General features: G+C 36.1%; 1 protein-coding gene across 3 annotated transcripts in view; it reads right to left on the bottom strand.

Annotated features, from left to right (window-relative positions):
• Itgbl1 (integrin subunit beta like 1) overlaps positions 1 to 21854 on the bottom strand; it is a 218586-nt gene that overhangs the window by 82735 nt on the left and 113997 nt on the right. For all 3 annotated transcript variants that reach the window (XM_078016303.1, XM_005317010.5, XM_078016304.1), the window contains one exon: positions 16536 to 16682. In XM_078016303.1, coding sequence (XP_077872429.1) covers positions 16536 to 16682 — 147 coding nt within the window. The remainder of the gene's footprint in view (positions 1 to 16535; positions 16683 to 21854) is intronic.

The following is a 21854-nucleotide window of genomic DNA, read 5'->3' as shown; positions in this document are numbered from 1 at the left end:
TAAGTGGTATGAGAACGACTGCTCTAGGAGGAGGTCATGATGTCTAGTGGCCATTCCTGCCCCTTCTGAGGTATCCAACTCCACAAATGGAAACTGGTTGACTAGATAAGGCTGAGAGGGAAGGCAAAATATTGGCAGCCTGATGAAGTCTCTCTAGCCAAGAAGGAAACTCATGCCTGGGAAGAGTGTTTTCAGGACCTGAAATAAGCAAGGGGCTGGAGTAACACCAATGAACCAGGTGATGTCAGCAGGTACGTGTCCTGTCACACCTTGGTGTAGACCTCTCACACCTCCAAAATATTATTTACTAATAAGCCCCACCTGAAGACTGCAATCCCTCTGGATCTCTCTCTTTATGTAATAGAATTATACAGATGAATGTGTCTAGGCTCAAGCATGAATTATGCCACTTGAGTTTTGCCACAGTCTCTTTTGTAATTACAATAAACCACACTTGGGAGCACGAGTTCTGTGATTCTGTCTCAACTACAATTCAGTAGGAACATTAACCCTACCCACCTTCCAGCTCAGCAAGCCAAGACAACAGTGTAAAAGACCTTTTCAGGTTATCGTCTACTCTCTATTTTCTTGACATTAACATTTCTGCATTCTTCAGTTAACTGTTGTGCAATACAGGGCTTTGGGGAGAAACCCTGGCAAAGCAGTTAATATTCTTATAAATGACTTTATACATGACCTCAAAATAGTTGCTGTTTCATCCTTGGGACTCTCCAAGTCTCAAATGTCTCACTACTGCACTATGCCAGACCATTTGGTATTATTTATCAGCATCCACATGGCACGAATATTTCAAACAGCAAAGAGGCTAAAATTATTTTAAAATCTAAACAGGAAGCCAGAGAATCCTGTTTTCCCTCCTTTCTCCAAATAAAAGACACCACATGAGAAATAAATATTTATGGAGAACCAAAACTCATCCATCTTAATTATTGTATGCCAGATGAAAGGGTGCCACACTGAAAAATACGTTACTCTGTACTCCAAACAGATACTTGGTAGAAGACAGACTGAAAGCATGCGTGGGTGAGTCACATGGTTCCCACGAGGAGGAGCTGGCTCTCATTTCGTCTAGATAGCTAGGCAAAATCAGACTCCAAGTCCACTGTGAAGGTGAGCCAGAAATGACAGGTGTGAGTCCATGAAAGTAGATATACAATCTAGGATCCAAATGAGTCAGAACCCAGAGTCAAGTTCACTTACTGCAGAGAGAGTGGAGAAAGGGAGGAAATGCAGATTTACAGAACTCAGTTCAAAATCACCTAGAAGGATTTTGCTGCCATTTTTGCCTAAAACTTGCTGAGTTCCACACCTGGCAAGTGGTGGGACCCAGATTAAGTCACAGTCTGTTCAACTGCTCACCCTCGTAGCAAGGACTCAGTATCACAACTAGCTATAGTTATATATATATATATATATATATATATATATATATATATATATATATATATATATATCCAATATCAAGAAAATGTGACCCTGAAAATGATAATCGGACTACTAAAAACAATTGTCATTTTAATAATTTGCTGATACAAACAATTTTGAATAAAATGATTTTGTATTTGTGCTTGCTTTCTCAGATTGTGTCAGTAGATACAGAAGCATAATTTGAGGTTCAGGGAGACAGAAGAAGGCTCGTGTGAGGAAGTAAAGTATCTGTCTTGTTCATGGGAAGATTTGGATCTCCGTCACCTTAGTTTTATTTGGCAGTTCAGGAATGATGCAATATATGGGCCTTAAGCAAGATGAATCTGACATACTCCCCCTGAGAATTCCACGTAGTGGGAAACAGGAGGGCAATCTTGAAGGGAACAGAGGACGCTTCCCCTTTACAAGGTGTATCTGGAAGCCAGCAGGGGTGCTGGGGAAAGAGGCCACAACCACTCCCCCGGGCCTCCTGGCAAGCCAGGCAAAGGAAAGAAGGGTGTGAATGACGACCAGCTCTCCAAAGGGCTCCAAGCCTAGGAAGATGTGGAAAGTATCACTGATTGGCACAGGTGCCAAAGAGCCGGTCTTGCCTGCACCATCTAGCACTTTGGAAGAGGGGAAATTTTTATTTTTTTATGAATACATTTCTTATTGCTGCTGCGGCTGCTGTGTGTGTGTGTGTGTGTGTGTGTGTGTGTGTGTGTGTGTGTGTGTTCCTCTCTACTTTTAAGATTCATTTGGTCTTTTCTTCCCTGTTTAAAAACTTTGGCATTTCTCCTGCTTTCTCTTTTCTCCTCTTTTTAATATTTTTATTATTTCTTTTTTCCTTGTGTTCTTTTTTCTTTCCTTACCGTTCATCTTAATTTTATTTTTTAACTTTTTAGTTACTGTTATGTTTTACCCCTCCCTTTTCTGTTGTTGTTGTTATTGGGCTTGCTGTTTTTATTTGGTATTTACTTCACTTCTTACTCTGTTTTGCTGCTGTTGTTTTTCTCCCTCCTGTGCAGGGATGGGGAACCTGAAACTTGAAGCATGTTGGGTGGGTGTTCTGCTGTTGAGTTACACTCACAACCCAGCTTGGAGAAATTTCGCCTTACTGCAGCTATTTCCTACCTCAACTCAAACCCTGGCAGAAATGTCAATATTAACTTAAAGAATAGGTGAGATAAGAGCCCACCCATTGACCAGCCCCAACTAGGCACTGCTGGTAGAGGCTGAAGCCCCACTCCGTGACATCCACCTATATAGCAATGACACAGAGAACAACACAATAGTTGTGGACACTGCATCTACAAGAAGGGAACTCTGTATAGGTTTCTCCCATGATATACCAGGCCACACAGTGATGACCAGACTGCAGAGTAACCACAGATGATGCACCCCACATATTCTGCTGTCTACAGCATTCCTGCTGGAAATATCAGAGGAGCCCCACTCTTGCAAGACCTACAGAGAAAGCAGTTCCCGCAGGCTCTGTTCCTTAAGCATTGTGTCAAAATCCACTAATCACAGCCAAAGAAGCCACAGGGAAACTATGGTAGACAGTGTGAAACAAAACTCAACATTTCACAACAAGTTAGTATCAAAGGGCACATCATCAAAAGAAGGTCCCCACATAAAAGTGGAAGAGACAGTCATCCTAACAGATGCACAAATTTCAACAGAGAAACATGGACTATATGAAGAATAGAATATTATTAGGCAACACGAAACCTCCTAAAGTTCATAACTCTCTAGTAACTGATTTCAGTGATGTCAAAGTAGAAGAAATGCTGCACAAAGAATTCAAAAGGATAATTTTTTAAAGTTTAATGAATTCCTACATGATACAAAAAAATCTGAATTAATTAAGGAAGACAAGTATATGAATGAACAATTAAATGAAGAGAATAAGACTTTGAAAAAGAGGCAAACAGAAATCTTGCAAGTGAAAATTGTAATATGTCATATTAAAAACTTATCACATCACCAATAAACAAGCATCACCAATAAACTAGATCAAGTGGAGGAAAAAAATTGTCAGAGCTTAAAGAGAATGTTGATGAATTATCACATTCAGACAATAATAAAGACATAAAATAGTAAACAGAATATACAAGATTTATTAGGCACTATTTAAAGACCAAAAATATGCATAATTGGAGTACATGAGGGAGATGAGATACAGACAGATGTTTATGAAGTCTATTTAGTAAATTTCCCAACTCTTGGGAAAAAAAAAAAAACATGGACATCCAGATACAGGAGGCAATTAGAAGGCAAAATAGAAATGATCAGAAAATAAGCCCTCAAAAACATAAACTGCCAAGTCACATTTAAAGGCAAACCCATTTGAATGACAGCTGACTTTTCAGCAGAAATTCTAAAAGGCTAGGAGAGTATTTAATGATGTATTTCAAGTCCTTTAAAAAAATTAAAAACTGCCTACCTAGATTACTGTACCTTAAAGTTATCCTTCTAATTTGATGAAAAAAATAAAGACCTTCAATGTTAAGCATAAACTGAGGGATGACCACTAAACCAACATTTCAGAAGATACTTAAAAGAATTCTACAACCAGAAAAGGAAGAGAGAATGGGAAAGAATAAATCTTACCAGAAGAGTAGATAAGCAAAAACAAAACAATTAAAAAATCAGAAAGAATTAATCATTATTAATACAGAAAACTGTCAAACTTCTAAATTAATAAGAGAGGAAGCAATTAGTATGAAATATTCAAACCACCAGAAGAAAACCAAAATGACAGGAACAAGTATGTAACTTTCAATAATGACATTTAATGTAGATGGTCTTAATTCTCCAATTGAAAGACATGGATTAACTAACTGGATTAGAAAAACAAGACCCAACAATATAATGTCTGCAAGAAACTCATCTCACCTGCAAAGACATATGCAGATTGAAAGTAAAAAGGTAGGAAATGATATTCTAAGCAAATAGAATCCAAAAGCAAACAGGAGTAGCTGCACTCACATCTGACAAAACAGACACTAAATCAATCAGTTCAAAGTTACAACAAAGGTTATTACATATTAATAATTGACCAAGAACAAATAACAAAGCTGGGAATGGTGGCATATGCCTATAATCCCACCTAATCAGGGGCCTAAGGCAGGAGGATTTCAAGTTTAAAGCAAGTTAAGAAGACTCTGTCTCAAATAAAATAAAATTAAAAAGGCTGGAGATATAGTTCAGTGGTAGAGCACTTGTCTATCATGTGTGAGATCTTGAGTTCAAACTCCAGTATGAAAAAAAAGAAGAAAGTATGGTAATTATATATGCATACAAGTTTGGAGCACCCAATTTAAAAAAAATGCTACAGGACACAAGGGAGAGAGAGACCCCTATACTCCACTATCGATTAGAATTCAAATCCTGCCCTAACCAATAGATATACCATACAGAAAAAAGCTCACCAAAGAACATCAGAGTAAAATTATAGAATAAATCAAATGGACACAATAGACATCTACAGAATATTCCCATCAATAGTTGAAGAATACACATTCTTTTCATCAGCACATGGAACTATTTCCAGAATAGTTCATATCATACATTAGGCCACAAAAGTCTTGGCAAACAAAAAAATACTGAAGTAATTTCTTCTGTCTTATCATAACATAATGGAATGACCCTAGAAGAGAAGCTACAGAAATAATACAAACACATGAAAACTGAAAAATACACTTTGGAACAAATAGTGGGTCATTGAATAAATACATAATGAGATGAAAATTCCATAAGATCAAATGAATATGGAAACACAACACATCAGAGTGTATAAAAAAATACAGTAAAAGCAGAACTAAGAGGGAATCTCAAAGCTATGAGAACCTATATTTCAAAAACAGAGACACCAAATATATAACTAAATGATGCCTCTCAAGGTCTTAGAAATCAAGAGCAGACTAAACCCAAAATCAGTAGAAAGAGAGAAATAATAATGATCAAGGCAAAAAAAAAGTGAAAGGGAAATTAAAAGCATATAAAATATCAAAAAAAGAATTGGTTATTTGAAAGAATAAACTGGTAAACCTTTAGCTAAACTAACCAAGAGAAAAATAAGACCAAAACAAATTATATGCTAATAAACTGAAAAATCTAGAAGCAATGAACAAATTTCTAGACACATATGACCTACCAAACTTGATTCTGGAATATATTTTTTAAAAAAACTAAACATATCAATAAGAAGCAATAAGACTGACAAGTAATACAATCTCTCAACAAGGGAATCCTCAGGTACAAGTGGATTCACTCTTAAATTTTAACAGACTTTTAAGTAATAACTAATACAAATGTTTCTCAAACTATTACATAAAATAGAAAGAGAAGAAACTATTCCAAATTTATTCTACAAAGCTAGTATTTCCCTGCTAACAAAACCTGATAAGAAAGAAAGAAAAGGAAACTAAGACTAACATCCTTGATGAATATTGACTTAACAAGTCGTAATAAAACCTTCCAAATTGAATTTCAAAGCACATTAAACAAACCATACACCATGATCAAGCTGGTTCCATTCCAGGCATGCAAGGATAATTCAACATACACAAATAAATAAACACAACATAGCACAAAAACAAAATCAAGGATAAAAATCACAGAACATCTCAACAGATGTTGAAAAAAAACCTTTAATTAAATTCAACATCCTTCATGATACGATTTAGAAGGAACATACCTCAACAAAATAAAGGCTATATATGACAAACATGGCCAACATTATACTCAAAAGGGGAAAAACTGAAACATTTCTTCTAAGATAAGGAAAAAGATAATGCTGTCAACTCTCACTTATTCAATATACTAACTGAAATGATAGCCAGAGAAATTAGGCACAAGAAATAAATATCAGGGATACAAATAGGAAAGATGGAAGTCAAATTTTCTCTGTCTGAAGATGATATGATTCTATACTTAGAAAACACTAGAATTCCACCAAAAGACTCAGAATTGGCAAATTAAGCAAAGTATCTGGGTTAAAAATCAACACAAATATATCATTAACTTTCTATGCACTACTAATTAACTTTCTAAGAAAAAAATCAGGAAAGCAATGTCATTCACAATAGCTACAAAAAGTAAAATACCTGGGAATAAATCTAACCAAGGATATAAAATAATTACAATGAAAATTACAAAACATTGAAGGAAGACATTGAAGAAGATACCAGAAGGTGGAGATACCTCCAATATTCATGGGTTGGGAGAATTAATATTGTTAAAAGGCTCATAGTAGGGAATGTGATTCACAAATTCCATACAGTCTCCATCAAAGTGCAAATTACATTCTTCACAGAATGAGAAAAATTAATCCAAAGATTCATAAGAATTCACAAATGACCCAGAATAACCGAAGCAATTCTGGGCAAAAATAGCAATGCTAAAGGCATCACAGTACTTTACTTCAAAAGGTACCCCAGAGCCACACTAACAAACACAGCATGGGACTGGCATAAAAACAGACACATAGATCCATGGAAAAGATAGAGGGCCCAGAATAGAACCACACCTCTACAGCCAACTGATTTTCATATACATATGAAAATAACATACATGTTATAACATACATGGCACATACAACATATACCAAAGAAAAGATTGCTTCTTTAAGAACTGGTGCTGGGGAAACCAAATATCCACACACAGAGATGGAAACTAGACCCCACCTTCTCATTCTGTTTAAAAAAATCAGCTCAGAATAAATCAAAAGACCTTAATGGAAGAGCTTAAACTTTGAAACCACCAGAAGAAAAGATAAGGGAGATACTTGAAGTTATATATCCAATAGCTCAGAAAACAAAAACAAGAATTGACAAATAGAATTTCATTAAATTAAAAAGCTTCAGCACAGCAAACAATCAGCAGAATGAGGAGACAACCTACAAAATGAGAGAAAATCTCTGTCTACTATTAATTTGACAGAAAGAATATTCCGAATATATAAGAAACCTCAAATACTTAACAATCCAATCAAAAAGTGAGCAAATGATCTAAATGGACATGTCACAAGAAGTTGTATGAATGGCCAATGGTCAATAAATAAATAAAAAACTGCATAAGAAATGCATATATCACAATTACATTGAGATTCCATGGCACCTCAGTCAGAATAGCTGTTGCAAAATATTAATAACAAATTCTGGTGAAAATGTAGAGGAACACGAATCCTTACAAGGTGTTGGTAGGAATGTAAACATAGTGGCTATAGCCACTATGGAAAACAATATGGCAGTCCTTCATACAACTAAAATTAGAACTAGCATATGATCCAGCTATACCACTACTGGGTATTTATCCAAAGGAAATTAAGTCTTCATACAAAACAGATGCCTACATATGCATGTTTACTGCAGAATGATTCACAGTAGCCAAAATATGGAATCAGCCTACATGCCTGTCAACAGATGAGCTGATAAAGAAAATATGGTTTATATACACAGTTTAGTCATATAAAAGAGTGAAACCATGTCATTTGCAGGGAAATGGAAAGAACTGGAGGACATAATGTTAAGAAAAATAAGTCACATACAGAAAGAAAGTTACCATGTTTTCTTTCATATGAGAAAACTAAAGACAAATGATAAAAGAATGACCTAAAAGCAGAAGAGGGTCTGTAAGGGGAGGAGGAAGAGACTTGAGCGATGGCAAAGCACAACAAGAGCAAGAGGGTATACAGGAGGGTGGACATCATCAAACGAGGATATATGCATCTATGAAAATGTCACAGTGAACCTATGAATTTATATAATTATTAATTATAATTTTTTTAAAAAACAAGTTTGCTCCCTGTTCTCTATACAAGTTAATACCTTCTTGTTTCAGCATTTCTGCCCATACTTACTCCTTTACTTGGAATATCCATTTCTAAATTATTGTCTCTCTAATGCTACTCATCCCTGAAGACTCAATTCTAGGTTTGCCGCATTTCATAAAGCCATGTTTTTACCCAAATACAGCAAATGATTTCTTCTTCCTCTGACTCAAAACCTTAATCCTTTCTCTGAATACATTCCCACATTTATCACAAATGCTTATCCCTGTGGTCAGCACACTTTATCTGAAAAGGGCTATGTGTTAAATATTTTAGGCTTTGAGGGCCACATGCTCTCTGAGGCAATTATTCAATTTTGCCAGAATAACAAGAAAGCATCTGTGGGTAAACAAGTGTGTGGCTATGTTCCAGACATACTTTATTTGCAAAAACAGATGTAGAGCTACTGGCTCTAGTTTCCTGAAACCCTAGCTTAGCAAAAAAAAAAAAAAAAAAAAAAAAAAAAAAAAAAAGCTGGTGGGGTGATCATAATGATCATAATGTAATATTGATTAGATTTGATAAAGAACATCATTTATGAACATAGGAGGCATACATTGTCTAGGGAGTATACAGTGTATTACATTTCTGAATTTATTTTGCAACTATAGCACAATGCCTGGACTACTAATTTTTAATAACATCTTGTATATCCAAGAGGAGAATCAAGGTTCTGACCAAGCTATGTGACCCTGAAGCTTGGTTAAGCTTGATGGCAGCCTGCCTCATTGATTTTCTATTACCAAGGACATCTGCCAAGAATCTGGTTCCATGAAGATTATGGCTGATTACCAGACTGCTGCCCACTCAAAGTATCTGGCTTTCCTGTTTACATTTAGTAAAATCAGGTAAATAACCTATGGAGACACACACTGTATCTTCCACCAAGATTTTAATAGAAATAAATATGTAATTCTAGTAACAAAATTGTCCTGATTGTCACGTTTTATTTTTAGCTTGCTTACAGAAATTGGGGTTGAATTCAATTTTCTATTTTCATTTCAAATAGGTTTTGACAGTATTTGTTGCAGCCTGTATGAGGAAGTTTTCTTAGCCAAAGAATTTCACTGGTTTTCAATTTGCCACATAAAAATGATGCAGAATGTAATAAAAATTGAATATTTATTTGGACTGATTCCTATCTTTGATATAAAATGTTCTGTTGCCATACATAAAATACTTAAACAAGACTGTTGACTGGAATATATGCAAAAATTACTCATTCAGTGTTACCTGGTAGTGATATAATTTTATGGACTATGGGTTAGAAAAACCTCAGGTATTTTTTTTTAAATGTGATGTTTATTATGTTTTTATTTAGTTACTGTATACCATAATTTAATAAACAAAACTATTAAATCAGTTTCTGAATTCTCCTTTTCCTTTCTGTCTGTTGAATAAGAACATACCAAGAAGACAAGCAAGCTAAAATAAAAGAGGGGAAGTGAGGACCATAAGTAATTGTCCACCAGAAGGGAGAGCGCCCAAATCACCCTTGGCCTCCATTCTCTTAATCATACCCTTTAAAGTATGCCCATTACACTTCTAGTTTAGTAAATGATGCTCCATCATATGATTGAGAGACTCAGTACAGAATATGATCAGGACCTTCAAGTGGACCACAGTTCTGGGCACCTGCACCTTTGGCTGTCATAAGAAAACATGGTGTCCCAATAGAGAAGTGCAAAAGTGTCAGGAAGACATGGAGAAAGGATGCTAAAGACATCCTCCTTAGTTCTCCTTGAATGCCAATCATTTTGCCTCATACTCTCTTTTTCAAAGTCACAATAAATAACAATTATATGCCTTTTGTGAAATTTAGGATGCATGCACAGTTTAAGATGTTCTAATTTTTTTTTTCTAAGCAAATGACCAAAAGGCTCCCGTCTTCTAGACCACATATCATTATCATGGGTCACTGCATGGTAACAGCATATAAAAGCCAAAATACCAAGCACTGTAAATTCAAAGTGCTCTCAAAGAAAGAAGGATGTCTCCCTGGTGGTCCAAGAGTGAGTTTTTACTGAACATGTGAGGCATAACTCAACACAGTCCACACTGTGGCTGCTAACATAATTCACCAATTAATTAATATTTGTCCCCACTTGAGTCACACTTAAAGCAGAATTCCTCCTGGATAAGAGGAGGAAAGAGGATGATTTTTCACGGCAGTTTCTTCATCTTCTAGGTTGGAAATACCACAGAGTCTGCAGCACTTGTGGACAGAGCGGATTGATCTACCAGGACACAGAAGAGAAGAAAGCTGAATCACCCTTGCTTCCTCCCAGCGCTTCTGGAAGAACACATGGGGGTTCCCTTGTCATGTGGTCACTCAGGATGTTCCTGCCACCATTAACTTACAATAAGGCAGCTAATCAAGCCAAGATTTTAAAAAATAGAATCAAAATCACAACATGTGGTATGGTACTTAATTGAGAATGTCTGGAGAATTTTCCAATAGTACAACTTTCTCTCTGTTCCTAACATATAACATCTTTGTAAATATGAATAAGAAAATTAATGATTCAGTGGTCTAAAACCACATATAGTAGAAACACATAGGTTTCAAAAGAAAACAAGGATGCATCATGCAAACTACTCTTGATAAATACAACAAGAGAATTGGAAGATGTGGTTTGCCAATACAAGGGAGAGATGAATTATGGCTTCAAATGAAAAATGTACAGATGGTGTGAATTTGGCATGCTATTATTCTTTCAAAGTATGGTCCTAGGTAAGGAAATTGGGAAAAATTGCCCAATTCATTAATTAAAGCCTGCTAATTGATAAAAATGAAGCCATAGCTTCTATTTTCTGGACGTTCCAATATTAAATAACTTACTTTAATTTATCATTCTTCCTCCATTTCATATCTTTCCTACAGGGACATGTGGCTATGTGTTTATGGAACTAAACACAGGTAATACTTCTAAGAACAAGCCTGATCAAAGAAAACCACAGGGCAGAGATGACTGTATTCCCAAGCAGAGAGACAGTTTAGCCCCAAGGACAAATGGTGATCAAGAAGGCAGACAGTGAAAACACGGCTGGCTTTCTGAGTAGCGATGCCTGCCAATACAGCACTTATACTGGATGATCATGGAAATCAATGAAAGGAGTTTGATAAATGGCAAAAGTTCACAGCACATACAAAGAGCAAAATTCATCTGGGAAAGTGCATTATCTAAATTGTCACTATCAGTGGGTGAAAAGGACCATTCTAATGCTCCTGATAAGAAGGTATATTGGTGCAATTTTTCTAGAGAATAAAAATCATCTGATCTTTTATATTTAAAAAATATAATCCATTTTTATTTATTTAGATCTATGCATTCCACATTCAACAATAAATACTAAGGATTTGTGTACATGTTCTGCTACAGGAATATAAACTGTGGCACTGAATAAGAGACAATATGATTTCTATTATACGAGGATTGGTTAAATTCTTTTGCTAAGACCATATGATGGTTACTATGTAAACATATAATGGAATATTATATAACCACTTCAATGATTTCGTATGATATTGTATTTGTAGCAGGGAAATATATTTATTATATATTTTTTAGAACATGGCATACTAAAAGAACAAGTAAATTATCTAAAACAATAGTTCTGGAGTCAGTAAAACTGTATTAAGAGTTTGTATTAAAACTTGCACCTCTGATGTGAAATAGCAAACTGTTCTAATTTCTACTTCATTTTTCTGTAAAAAAGAATAATAGTTATACTTTTTCCTACTTCATTATGTTTGAGGAAAGTATAAATAAATTTCATTCAATGTTCTTAGCATTCCACCTGTTGAATAAATTCACATAACTGCTGTTTTTAGAACAGCATAAATATCTCATTTGTAAAATGTATGCTTATATTTTTTGATTTAGCTCTTGATCCTGATAACCTATACATACAGATATTAACCCCCAGTGTTCGTGTGATCATCTAAATCATTAGGTTTATATGTAAATTTGTTGTGTTTGCTTGCCTGTTCATTTGTTTTAGGTTAACTATATTTCCTAAATTTTTGGAAGAGAGTATCAGTCAGTAAGGAGTTCTGCTACAGTAACAAAGAAATCCCAAATCACAGTTTCTTAAAACAACAGAAATTTCTTTCTCATTCACATGAGAGGTTATTGGAGGTCAGCAGAGCTTTCTGACAATGGTCCTGTTTCCAAAACCCAGGCTAAGGAAACAGCCCCTATTTCCAGAACTGCAAATCCTCAGGCCAAAGGGAAAAGGGGATTTCAAATGATGTCCTGCTTCTCAAAGCTTCTGCTTAGATAAGATAAACATCCTTTGGTCATATGTATTGGCTAAAGTCCGACTCATGCTCAGAAGAACCTCAGTAATAAAGAAAATGTATTTTTAAATCAAGAAGAATTTAAAACTAATCTATAGCCTATCATAAGTCCATTAGTAGCTGTTTCTGTTAGTTCTTTTCAGTTATACATAACATTAGGATTCCTTCTGACATAATGATTATAAGAACATGGATATAATTTGTTCTAATTCAGTCCCCAGTACTTCCCATGCCCTCCTCCCTCCCACATTCCCTTCCCTATACTCCACTGATCTTTTTGCTATTTACTTTTAGTGTTTTGTTGTTGTTGTTGTTCTAACCAAGGATTGAACCCAGAGCCACTGAGCCACACCCCCAGCCCTTTTTTATATTTTATTTAGGGTCTCACAAGGTTGCTTAGGACCTTGATAAATTGCTGAGGCTGGCTTTGAACTCATGATTATCCTGTCTCAGCCTCCTGAGCCGCTGGGATTAACAGTCATGTGTCACCACGCCTGGCTAATTTTATTTTAATGTCTTAAGGGTGAGATTAACTGTGGTATATTCACATATGTATATAGTAAAGTTAGGTCAGGCACATTTGGCTGTTTTTCCCCTATACTGTTAGCAGAGCACCGATATGTGAATTTAGAATGTGATTTTCCACTCCTAATCTCAGAAGCAGAAACTAGTAAATAATTTTATATGTACATGGATTATAGATGATCCATCATGAAATGATATCTGTAGGTAATAAGAAATGGAACACAAGGAATGATTAATAAAGAACTTAAGAGATCATATAATTTGTTTTCCTACCTTTGAAACATAATGCTCCCACTTAATCACCACTAGTGGAAGCAAGGAGTCTCAATTCATTTCTGGTAAAAAAAAAAAAAAAAAAAATTCCATCACCTGACCTCTGCAGAATGTGAGAACATCCTACAGGAGGTTTTAGGCTTCTGGGCCTTTGTTTGTCTTTGGGCCCCAGCTGGTGAGCTGTTGAGGCTCTCAGGCTTGAAAACTGATGGGCCTTGTAATTGCTTTCTTCACTCATGTAACCACAGCTGCAGCATTCATTCAAAAATTGCAAAACTAATCCTTTGAAAGTTTTCATGTTGGATGTTTGCTTCCAAACACCCAGTGCCAGTGAATTTGCAGATGCAGTTTGAAGAACTCCAAGGTCTCTGACCACTGGTCTGAGCCCTGCACTGGCTGCCATAAATCCTTAGTTTTTATTCTCCCTTATTCTCCCTTCTATTTTGCTCTGGTTCCCTGGAAGATCACTGCACTCATCAAGATCTCCTTTTCCCTATAAAGGAACTGGTGAAGTTTATCATTTATTTACAAAGTATTTCTCTGACAATATAGTCCTAGGAAAGAAATTTTTTAAAAATTATTTGACTCATTAATTAAAGCATGTTAATCCATAAAAATCAAGATAGGATTTCTACTTTTTATAGGCTTAAGTGAATTTAATGACTTTTAAGTCAAAATTCTATACATGTATTCAACATCTTTTTGATAAAATATATTTTAAATATACTCCATTACTTTCAAATGATAGCTAAATAGTTACTCTTAGAAAGATAAGAGACCAATATGTGTTTGAAGATCAAGCCTTGTCAGAGTTTATTCAAGATCAATATGATGTCTACGAAAATGCTCTCACTATTGTTCTATGTATTAAAAAAAACTTAGAGACCAATGAAAACCCACTGGAATCTGTATACTAAAGTGATTTTCCATGTCTGAGAGGTAATGTATGTGCTTTCTCTTTCCTCATTATATAATTTATCATTTTGATCTTTAAATTAGAAAGAACTTTTGAATTTTGTTGCAGATTTTTTTGGGGGAGTTGACATAAGCAGATATCCTTATTGGTAAATAATATAAATATAGTATAGAAACTACTCTATTTACTTATACTATATACATAGCCACTCAAGATTATCTTATAGAAAGTGAGCCCTTTAACTTAGAAAATGTTGTAACATATTAGACTTCCCTGTGCTTTATCACTTTAAGATGGTAGCAAAACTATATCTTAACTTTTCTCAAGTAAACACATCTGGAAAAGGTTCTCAAGACAAAATCTATTTTGAGATAAAGTTATTTTCTTTCCCTCCCTGCATGAAATTGTCCCCTATAGTATTATAAAGTTTTGACAAGATAAACTGATTGATTTTAATAAGAAGAGACACTGATTGGGCTTCCTATGTCCATTCTTTTTCATATGACGAGGCACAATAGGTAAGCATTTTGTCAATATTAAATTGTAATGAGAAATTGTTTGTTTTGCTGTAGATTATAAGTAAGGGTAAAAAAATGTTAATCTGAGGGATGATAATTTTGATTCTTTGATACTTCAAAGCACAACAGGCATACACAGCACCATCTGGCAGAATTATTAAAGCAAGTGGAGAAATAGTTCCTCTCTGGATAGCTGGTGGAAGATGGGGCTAGTCAGAAGTACTTCTGAAATTAAAACAATAAATCCTTCTACCCATAACCTAGTATCCTATTTATAATCATTAGAGGAAAATATTAGTCATGAGAAAACACCTATAACACACACAAAAAAAACTTTGGAGACTAGGGAGTTTTCTATATAAAGAAACTGGTAAGTAATAAAAAGCCAGGCAAGGACAAGATATGAAGAATTTAGAACTGTCACCACTGATTGGATCATAAAAAGTTGCAACAATTTAAACACTAAAAAAGTTGCATGTGGTGTGATCATATGACTCGGCATATGGAATTCACTCATAGGTATGCACCCAAAGAAATGAAAACTCATGCCAACACAAATGCTTTTGCATGAATGTTCATAGAAGCATCATTCATAAGGACCAATGAGTAAAAGACAAGCAATTATCCAAATATCCATCAACCGATAAGTGGATAAACAACTATGGGATATCCACACTGAGTAATATTATTAAACCATAAAAATCCACCAAGTACTAATACACAATACAACATTGATGAACCTTGAAAACGTTATACTAAGTGAAAACATTATGTTAAGCCAACCACAAAAAGACTACATATTTTGTGATTCCATTTATACAAAATATCCAGAATAGATAAATCCACAGCAGAAAGTAGGTTGGTAGTTTCTACTGGTTGGGAGTGACACTATGGGGGAGTGGGTTTTCTAAAAAATGTCCTAGAATTAGTGGTGGTCGTTTCATAATTCTGTGACTATATTTAAAACAATGAGTTTTGAATTTTAGAAGGCTAAATTTTATGTTATGTCTTAATTTTAAAAAGCAGATTTAAAAAAGAGATAAGGAGCAGGAAATTAAACTTCTTCTCCTTTCCTCTTTCTTAAACAAAAGTTGTAATACCATCAATTATCAGTTTCTCTGGAAGTACATTTCATGTAAAGTTTGCTATTCCCATATGAAACTTGAATTTGTGTTTCTCATTTTGACAAAAAGAACAAACAAATCACTTTTCCTCTAGGTGAATTTTTCCTTCTGAAATTATGCTGCTCTGGTAGTAAGCACACATCTGAGTCTGTCTTCTAAAACGACAGCACCTGTTCAGGGCTGTTTATACAATTCCTTTTCAAAAGCCAGACATCTCCCAAAATAAGGGTAGTGGGTTTCACAAATGTCAGTGCACAATTGAATCATCTCATTCAAAAGCTTTAAGTAAATATACAAACTGAACTTAAATAAAAGAGTAACATTGAACAGAATGAAAAGGAACTGAAATTGAGCAGTCCTCAAAGCTACAGAGACTATGGACAGTGTGTATGTGCATGTGTGTACAAGCAAGTGCACATGTGTGGGTGGGGCGGTTGGGGGGAGATCTTTCACCATGTAATTCCACTGGTCAGCGGTGGACTGGTTATCAGTTCAGATAACCAACCTTCTCTCATGCAAGTGCTCTTCTGTAAGACTCCCGTGAAGTGAATGGTATTCCTCTGAAGCACAGGATTAGGAATCAGTGACAAGCCCCAGAGACCACACTCACCCCTTCCAGAGCAGGGCAGCTCAGCGCCTCCCTGGCATTTCCTGATGCTCTCCTCAGCAGACAGCAGGCAGGAACGTGGGTGCTCACACTTCTTCCCATACCAGCCTGCTTTGCAGTCACATCTTCCACAGTTACACTGTCCATGACCTTGAGAACAGGAAAAGAGAGAAAGAGAGTGCATGAAGATAATGAAGGCAGAATTCGTTTTCAGTTTTCATTCTAACCGTGAACGTCAAAAATGATCCAGGATCGTCACTGACAACATAAAAACATTACTGCAAAGTCACGATTTTCACAAAATTATTAATGATTGATTTATATTGATTGATTATGAGGGGGCAGAGAGAAGCAACAACTACAGCTAAGATAAACAGTTCAGAGGGCTGTAACCTGGGAATCTACCGAGTTCCTGATAAATGGGGTTCTATTGGTCTGCTGGGACCCAAAAGGAGTGGCTGATGGGTTCAGTCATTAGTTCATGTGGAGAGGAGCTGTAGGAAACAGAAAACAAGTTAATTTTGAAGAAGGAATTCGTTTCTTTCTAATGAACCACTCAACTGATCTTTATTTATGAAGATCCCACAGAAAGGCTGGAGAAATTTAGAAAGCCTGAGGCACAGAGTGACAGAGGCAATGAAATCTAGAATTTGGGAGAAGTTGATGTGTTTTACCCCAGTTTTACTGGGGCATAACTGGTAAATAAAAACTGCACATATTTAAAGTGTACCACATGAGGTTTTGGTACACACATGCACATGGTGAAATAATCACAATCAGGCTAATTAGCATATCTCTCACCTCACACAGTTACTGTTGTGTGTGTGTGTGTGTGTGTGTGTGTGTGTGTGTGTGTAGAACCATTTAAAATCTACTCCCCTCACAAATTTCAAGTACACAATACAGTCTTACTATGGTCACCATGCCATGCCCTAGTTCTCCAGAACGTGTTCATTTTATAATTTGGGGAGTTTGAATGCTTTGATCAAGAGCTCCCCATTTCCCTCACCCCTGCTTCTCAGTTAACCGCCCTCCTATTCTCTGTTTCTGGAAGTTCCAATTCTTTTAGTTCTCACATGCATATAAGGGATGCAGTACTTGTCCTTCTGTAACTGGCATATTCAAAGGTCCTCCAGGTTTACCCAGGTTGAGGCAAATGATAGGATTCCATCTTTGCTTTAGATGAATGCCATTCCATTGTCTATATTTAGCACATTTTCTTCATCCATTCATCTATCAACAGACACTTAAGTTGTTTCTCTATTGTGAAGAATGCTATAATGAGCATTGGAAGGCAGATATTTGAGATAATGATGTTACTTCCTTTGGATACATACCCACAATATATTAGTCATATGGAAGTTGTATTAATTTTTGGAGGAACTTCCATGTTTTTCATAATGGTCGTACCAATTTACCATGCCACCAACAATGTGTGTATGTTCCCTTTTCTCTACATCCTTGCCAACACACATTTTAACTTTTTATACTGGCCATTCTCACAGGTGTGAGGTGATATTTTATAGTGGTTTTGATTGGCATTTCCCTGATGATTAGTGACAGTCTGTACTTTTTTGTGTATTTATTGACCATTTATATATCTTTTTCAGAAAAAAAAAGTCTTTTCAAGCTTTCTGATCATTTTTAATTGGATTATTTGATTTTTTACTATATAGTTGTATTAATTTTTATATATTTTGATATTAATTTTTATATATTTTGATATTAACCCCTTATTGGATCTATGTCTTTCAAATATTTCCTTCAATTCTGCTTCCTTTGGTGTCTCAGAAACTTTTAAATTTGATATGCTCCTACTTACTTATTTTTGCTCTTGTTTGACTGTGTTTGTTGTGTCATATTGGAAAAAAAAAAAGTCACTGTGAAGCCCAGTGTCATGGGGCCTTTCAGCTTTGGGACTTAAGCTTGAGTCTTCATGCCATTTTAGGTCGATTTTTGAGTATGCGGCAAAATCAGGATCTGATTTCATTTTATAACATGTGCATAGCAGTTTCTCCAGTGCCATTTATTAAAGAGCTACCTTTCTTCCTGCTGTGTTTCCTTGATACAATTTTTATTGGTTCTTTTTAGTTATACATGACAGTAGAATCTATTTTGATATATTTATACAAGCATGGAGTGTATCTTGTTCTAATTAGGATCCCAGTCTTGTGGATGTATGTGATGATGGGATTCACTATGGAGTACTCATATATGTACATAGGAAAGTTATGTCAGATTTATTCCACCGTCTTTAGTTCATTTTATTAATTTCTTTTCTGGATATTTTGTTGAAGCAAGACCTGATCTTCTAGAGTATCCACACTTCACCTTCTTCTGCCATTTACTAAGTACCACATGTGTATGAGGCCTTTAGCTAAAACCAGTAGCCCCCATGGAGTTCCCAGTCCTTAAAAAACAGCCTCGTAGATACAAAAGAAGTCAGAAAAAAAAATACAATTTTGGACACTTGGACACAGTTTGTAAAGAACTGTGATGAACAGTGTATAATACAGCAAAAAGCAAGTCGTATTATCAATTGAATAGTGGGTCCGGCTCCTGCTTCTGCTAACTACAGAATGGGGCTACTCGTGAGACCTCTCTGAAGTTCAGTTCTAAATTTTTAAACAGAAAAATAATACCTTATCTATCCACATTCATTGAGAAGTACAATGTATATCTTAAAATGCTACATGACAATGAGCTGCTGTTATTTTTATTCATTTGAGCCCACGCATGTAACCAAGTAGAAGAAAGCCTGATCATTTCTACTGAGCTTTTCTTAACTCCTAATAAACATCCAGATATTCGTCATTGCAGACCAAAGCCAAGTAGATTTCTATAATTGTTGCAAAAATGCTTGAAGAATTTGAAGGCAATAGAAATAATGTACTTTTTAAAAGTCAACTGGGGCGATGCCGATGGGTGAGAACCCAGGCTGTTTGTCTTTGGCATCTGATTTAATGTAAATCATGCAGAATGGAAACTGGTCTTCAGTGAAGCCTGGTCCTTTGATCACCATTCTATGAGCCTTCTGGGCTCACCTTCTAGTTTGAAGAAACTGGCAATCCATATCTACAGGAGCTTTTCCCCATTTATTCACCTTGTTCTTAAGAAAATTCTATAAAATCACAGGTCAAAGTGAGGTAGCGTGTTAGAGGTCATTGGATATAAACCTCTCATTGAATACCATATGCAATTCACTGAAGATTTCTTGAGCACCTACTTTGAACAGATTCTATTGAACAAAGGTCTGTCATCAATCCTCTGACTTGGAGTTCATCATTTTAAAGAAATAAAATGTGATTACTAATAAATACATATGGCATGAATATGATCATTTAGAACTTCCAAGAGAATTTTTCTTTTATATATATAAAAGATTATATATATATAAAGAGCTCTGTCCCATAGGTTGTTTGGTTCCGTGGCTTTTCACCATTTATCACACCTTAAGAAGTTTCTTTTCTTCTTTCCAACCCTCATGCAATTTAGGACAAACACTGTGATCAGAGATAGACTGAAAATGCATACATAAATAACAGTTTTTAAAATCCAAACCTTTACCATTTACAGTGTAATCAATTTCATTGTTTAATAGAGCCATGACTTTAAAATGCTTGTAAACAGAGGTTTCATTCCAGGGACAGTTAGATGTCTTAGGAAGAGGCTAGACAAAGCATAGAACATATTGTCATTTGCGGAAGACTAGTTGACACTATAACAGCAAAACCGAAAAGCAGATTGGAGGAGGAAAAATCTTTACTTTTGGAAGTTTAAAATGGCTGTAAAAATCAGAACAAAACGTCTAGCAGAGGAGGGTGCCAGAAGTCTGTAGCTACCCAAGAGGAAGCCACCTGCTGCTGTGGCCCATCTGAATCCATGGCAGGGTACGTGGCTGCAAGAGGCTTCCCAACCCTGGGCAGGTAGAACGACACAGAAGCCTTGGGGGCAAAGGCAGGTGCTGAGCAAGGCCCATGACCAAGGAGCGCGGTCCCAACTGTGGAGCTGGCACACATGTTCAGGAGCAGTCACTTTCTATGTGAGCTCCATTCACACGTCGACATTTTAAAAAATTGTGGTAGAATAAACCAAATCGTCAAGATGATCAGAAGTTAACACAGCGAGATAGGTGTTCAGAGCTAGAAACCCATTCAGTGAATGTCAAAGGAAGTCAGGTTCGCTGTGAAGGCCTTAATAGGTTTTAAAGGAAATGCAGATGCCCTATACTTGAAAGAAGAAATCTCTGGGAATTCTTTGCTATTAAGTCTGGAGATTCCCTTTGCTTTCTTGTCACTCTGTTTCCCCCAGTCAGCTTGCCATTCTCTAAGCCCTTTCTCCTAAGGCCCTCTTATTACTGTACCTCTATTTTCCTATCCCTTTGCCATTTTAGTGCTTTGCTAAAATCCCAGGGGAACAAGGATGCCGCTTATAAGCTCCTAGAGCATTACTTCCTGTGTACTGACTGCCATGTCACCAATGTCATTGAGGATTGTTCCAATAAACCCATGCTGAACTTTCAGTCATTGTCAACTCTAAGCAAAGCTGGGTGGAACACGTATGTGTCCTTACTTATTCCGTGGGTGTGATGAGCCCTCGTTGCCTGATTTCCCACCTCAACCTTGAACCTCAGTCTTTGCTTTAGCTACCCCAATCCTGCCAACTGATGGCTGGTACACGGCAGGGCTTCATGAGATCAGGTTTCGGCTGTGCTTGGCTGTGGGATGAGACTTTGCTCTGAACAACCAAGTCTCAAGGTGGGAGACTACTGTGAGGTCACCCACTTCGACGTCCTTCACATTTACCATCAGGATTCAGTATCCGCTGAAAAGGACCAAGCTGAGCAGAGGAGGGACACTAAAATAGGAGTGACTTAGGTAAGCCACCCATAAGGAATAAAGTTCCTGAGAGCCACTGAACCAGCCGAAGGGATAAAATAAGGGCAGGCTATGTTTTCTGAAGGCTTCATCACTTTTGGATTTTCTAAATCAACTGTCTCAATGAAGATCATGGAAGAAGCAAGTGTATAAGTAATAGAGAGGCCTCTAAAAATCTCATCTACCATAATGAAAAACAGTGTTAACAACAGCATTGCCTGATAAATACTTATTAAAGATTGACTGATGGGAGTTGAAACACATATATAATTTGGCTGTTTCAGTAATGAAAAATCATATACTACATTTTCCAAAAACTCAGTCATGTGTAATCAAAATAAATTTCAGATTGATAGAAATCCCACTTTAAGTGAAACTGCCCATTTTCTACAAAATCCTTCATGAAACTAAATCAGTGGAGTCAGAAAAGCAATTAGAAATACAA

The sequence above is a fragment of the Ictidomys tridecemlineatus genome, chromosome 6 (assembly GCF_052094955.1).
Source record: "Ictidomys tridecemlineatus isolate mIctTri1 chromosome 6, mIctTri1.hap1, whole genome shotgun sequence".
Lineage (NCBI taxonomy): Eukaryota > Metazoa > Chordata > Mammalia > Rodentia > Sciuridae > Ictidomys > Ictidomys tridecemlineatus.
Note: the sequence above shows the minus strand (reverse complement) of the source record. Positions and strands in the feature narration are given on the sequence as shown.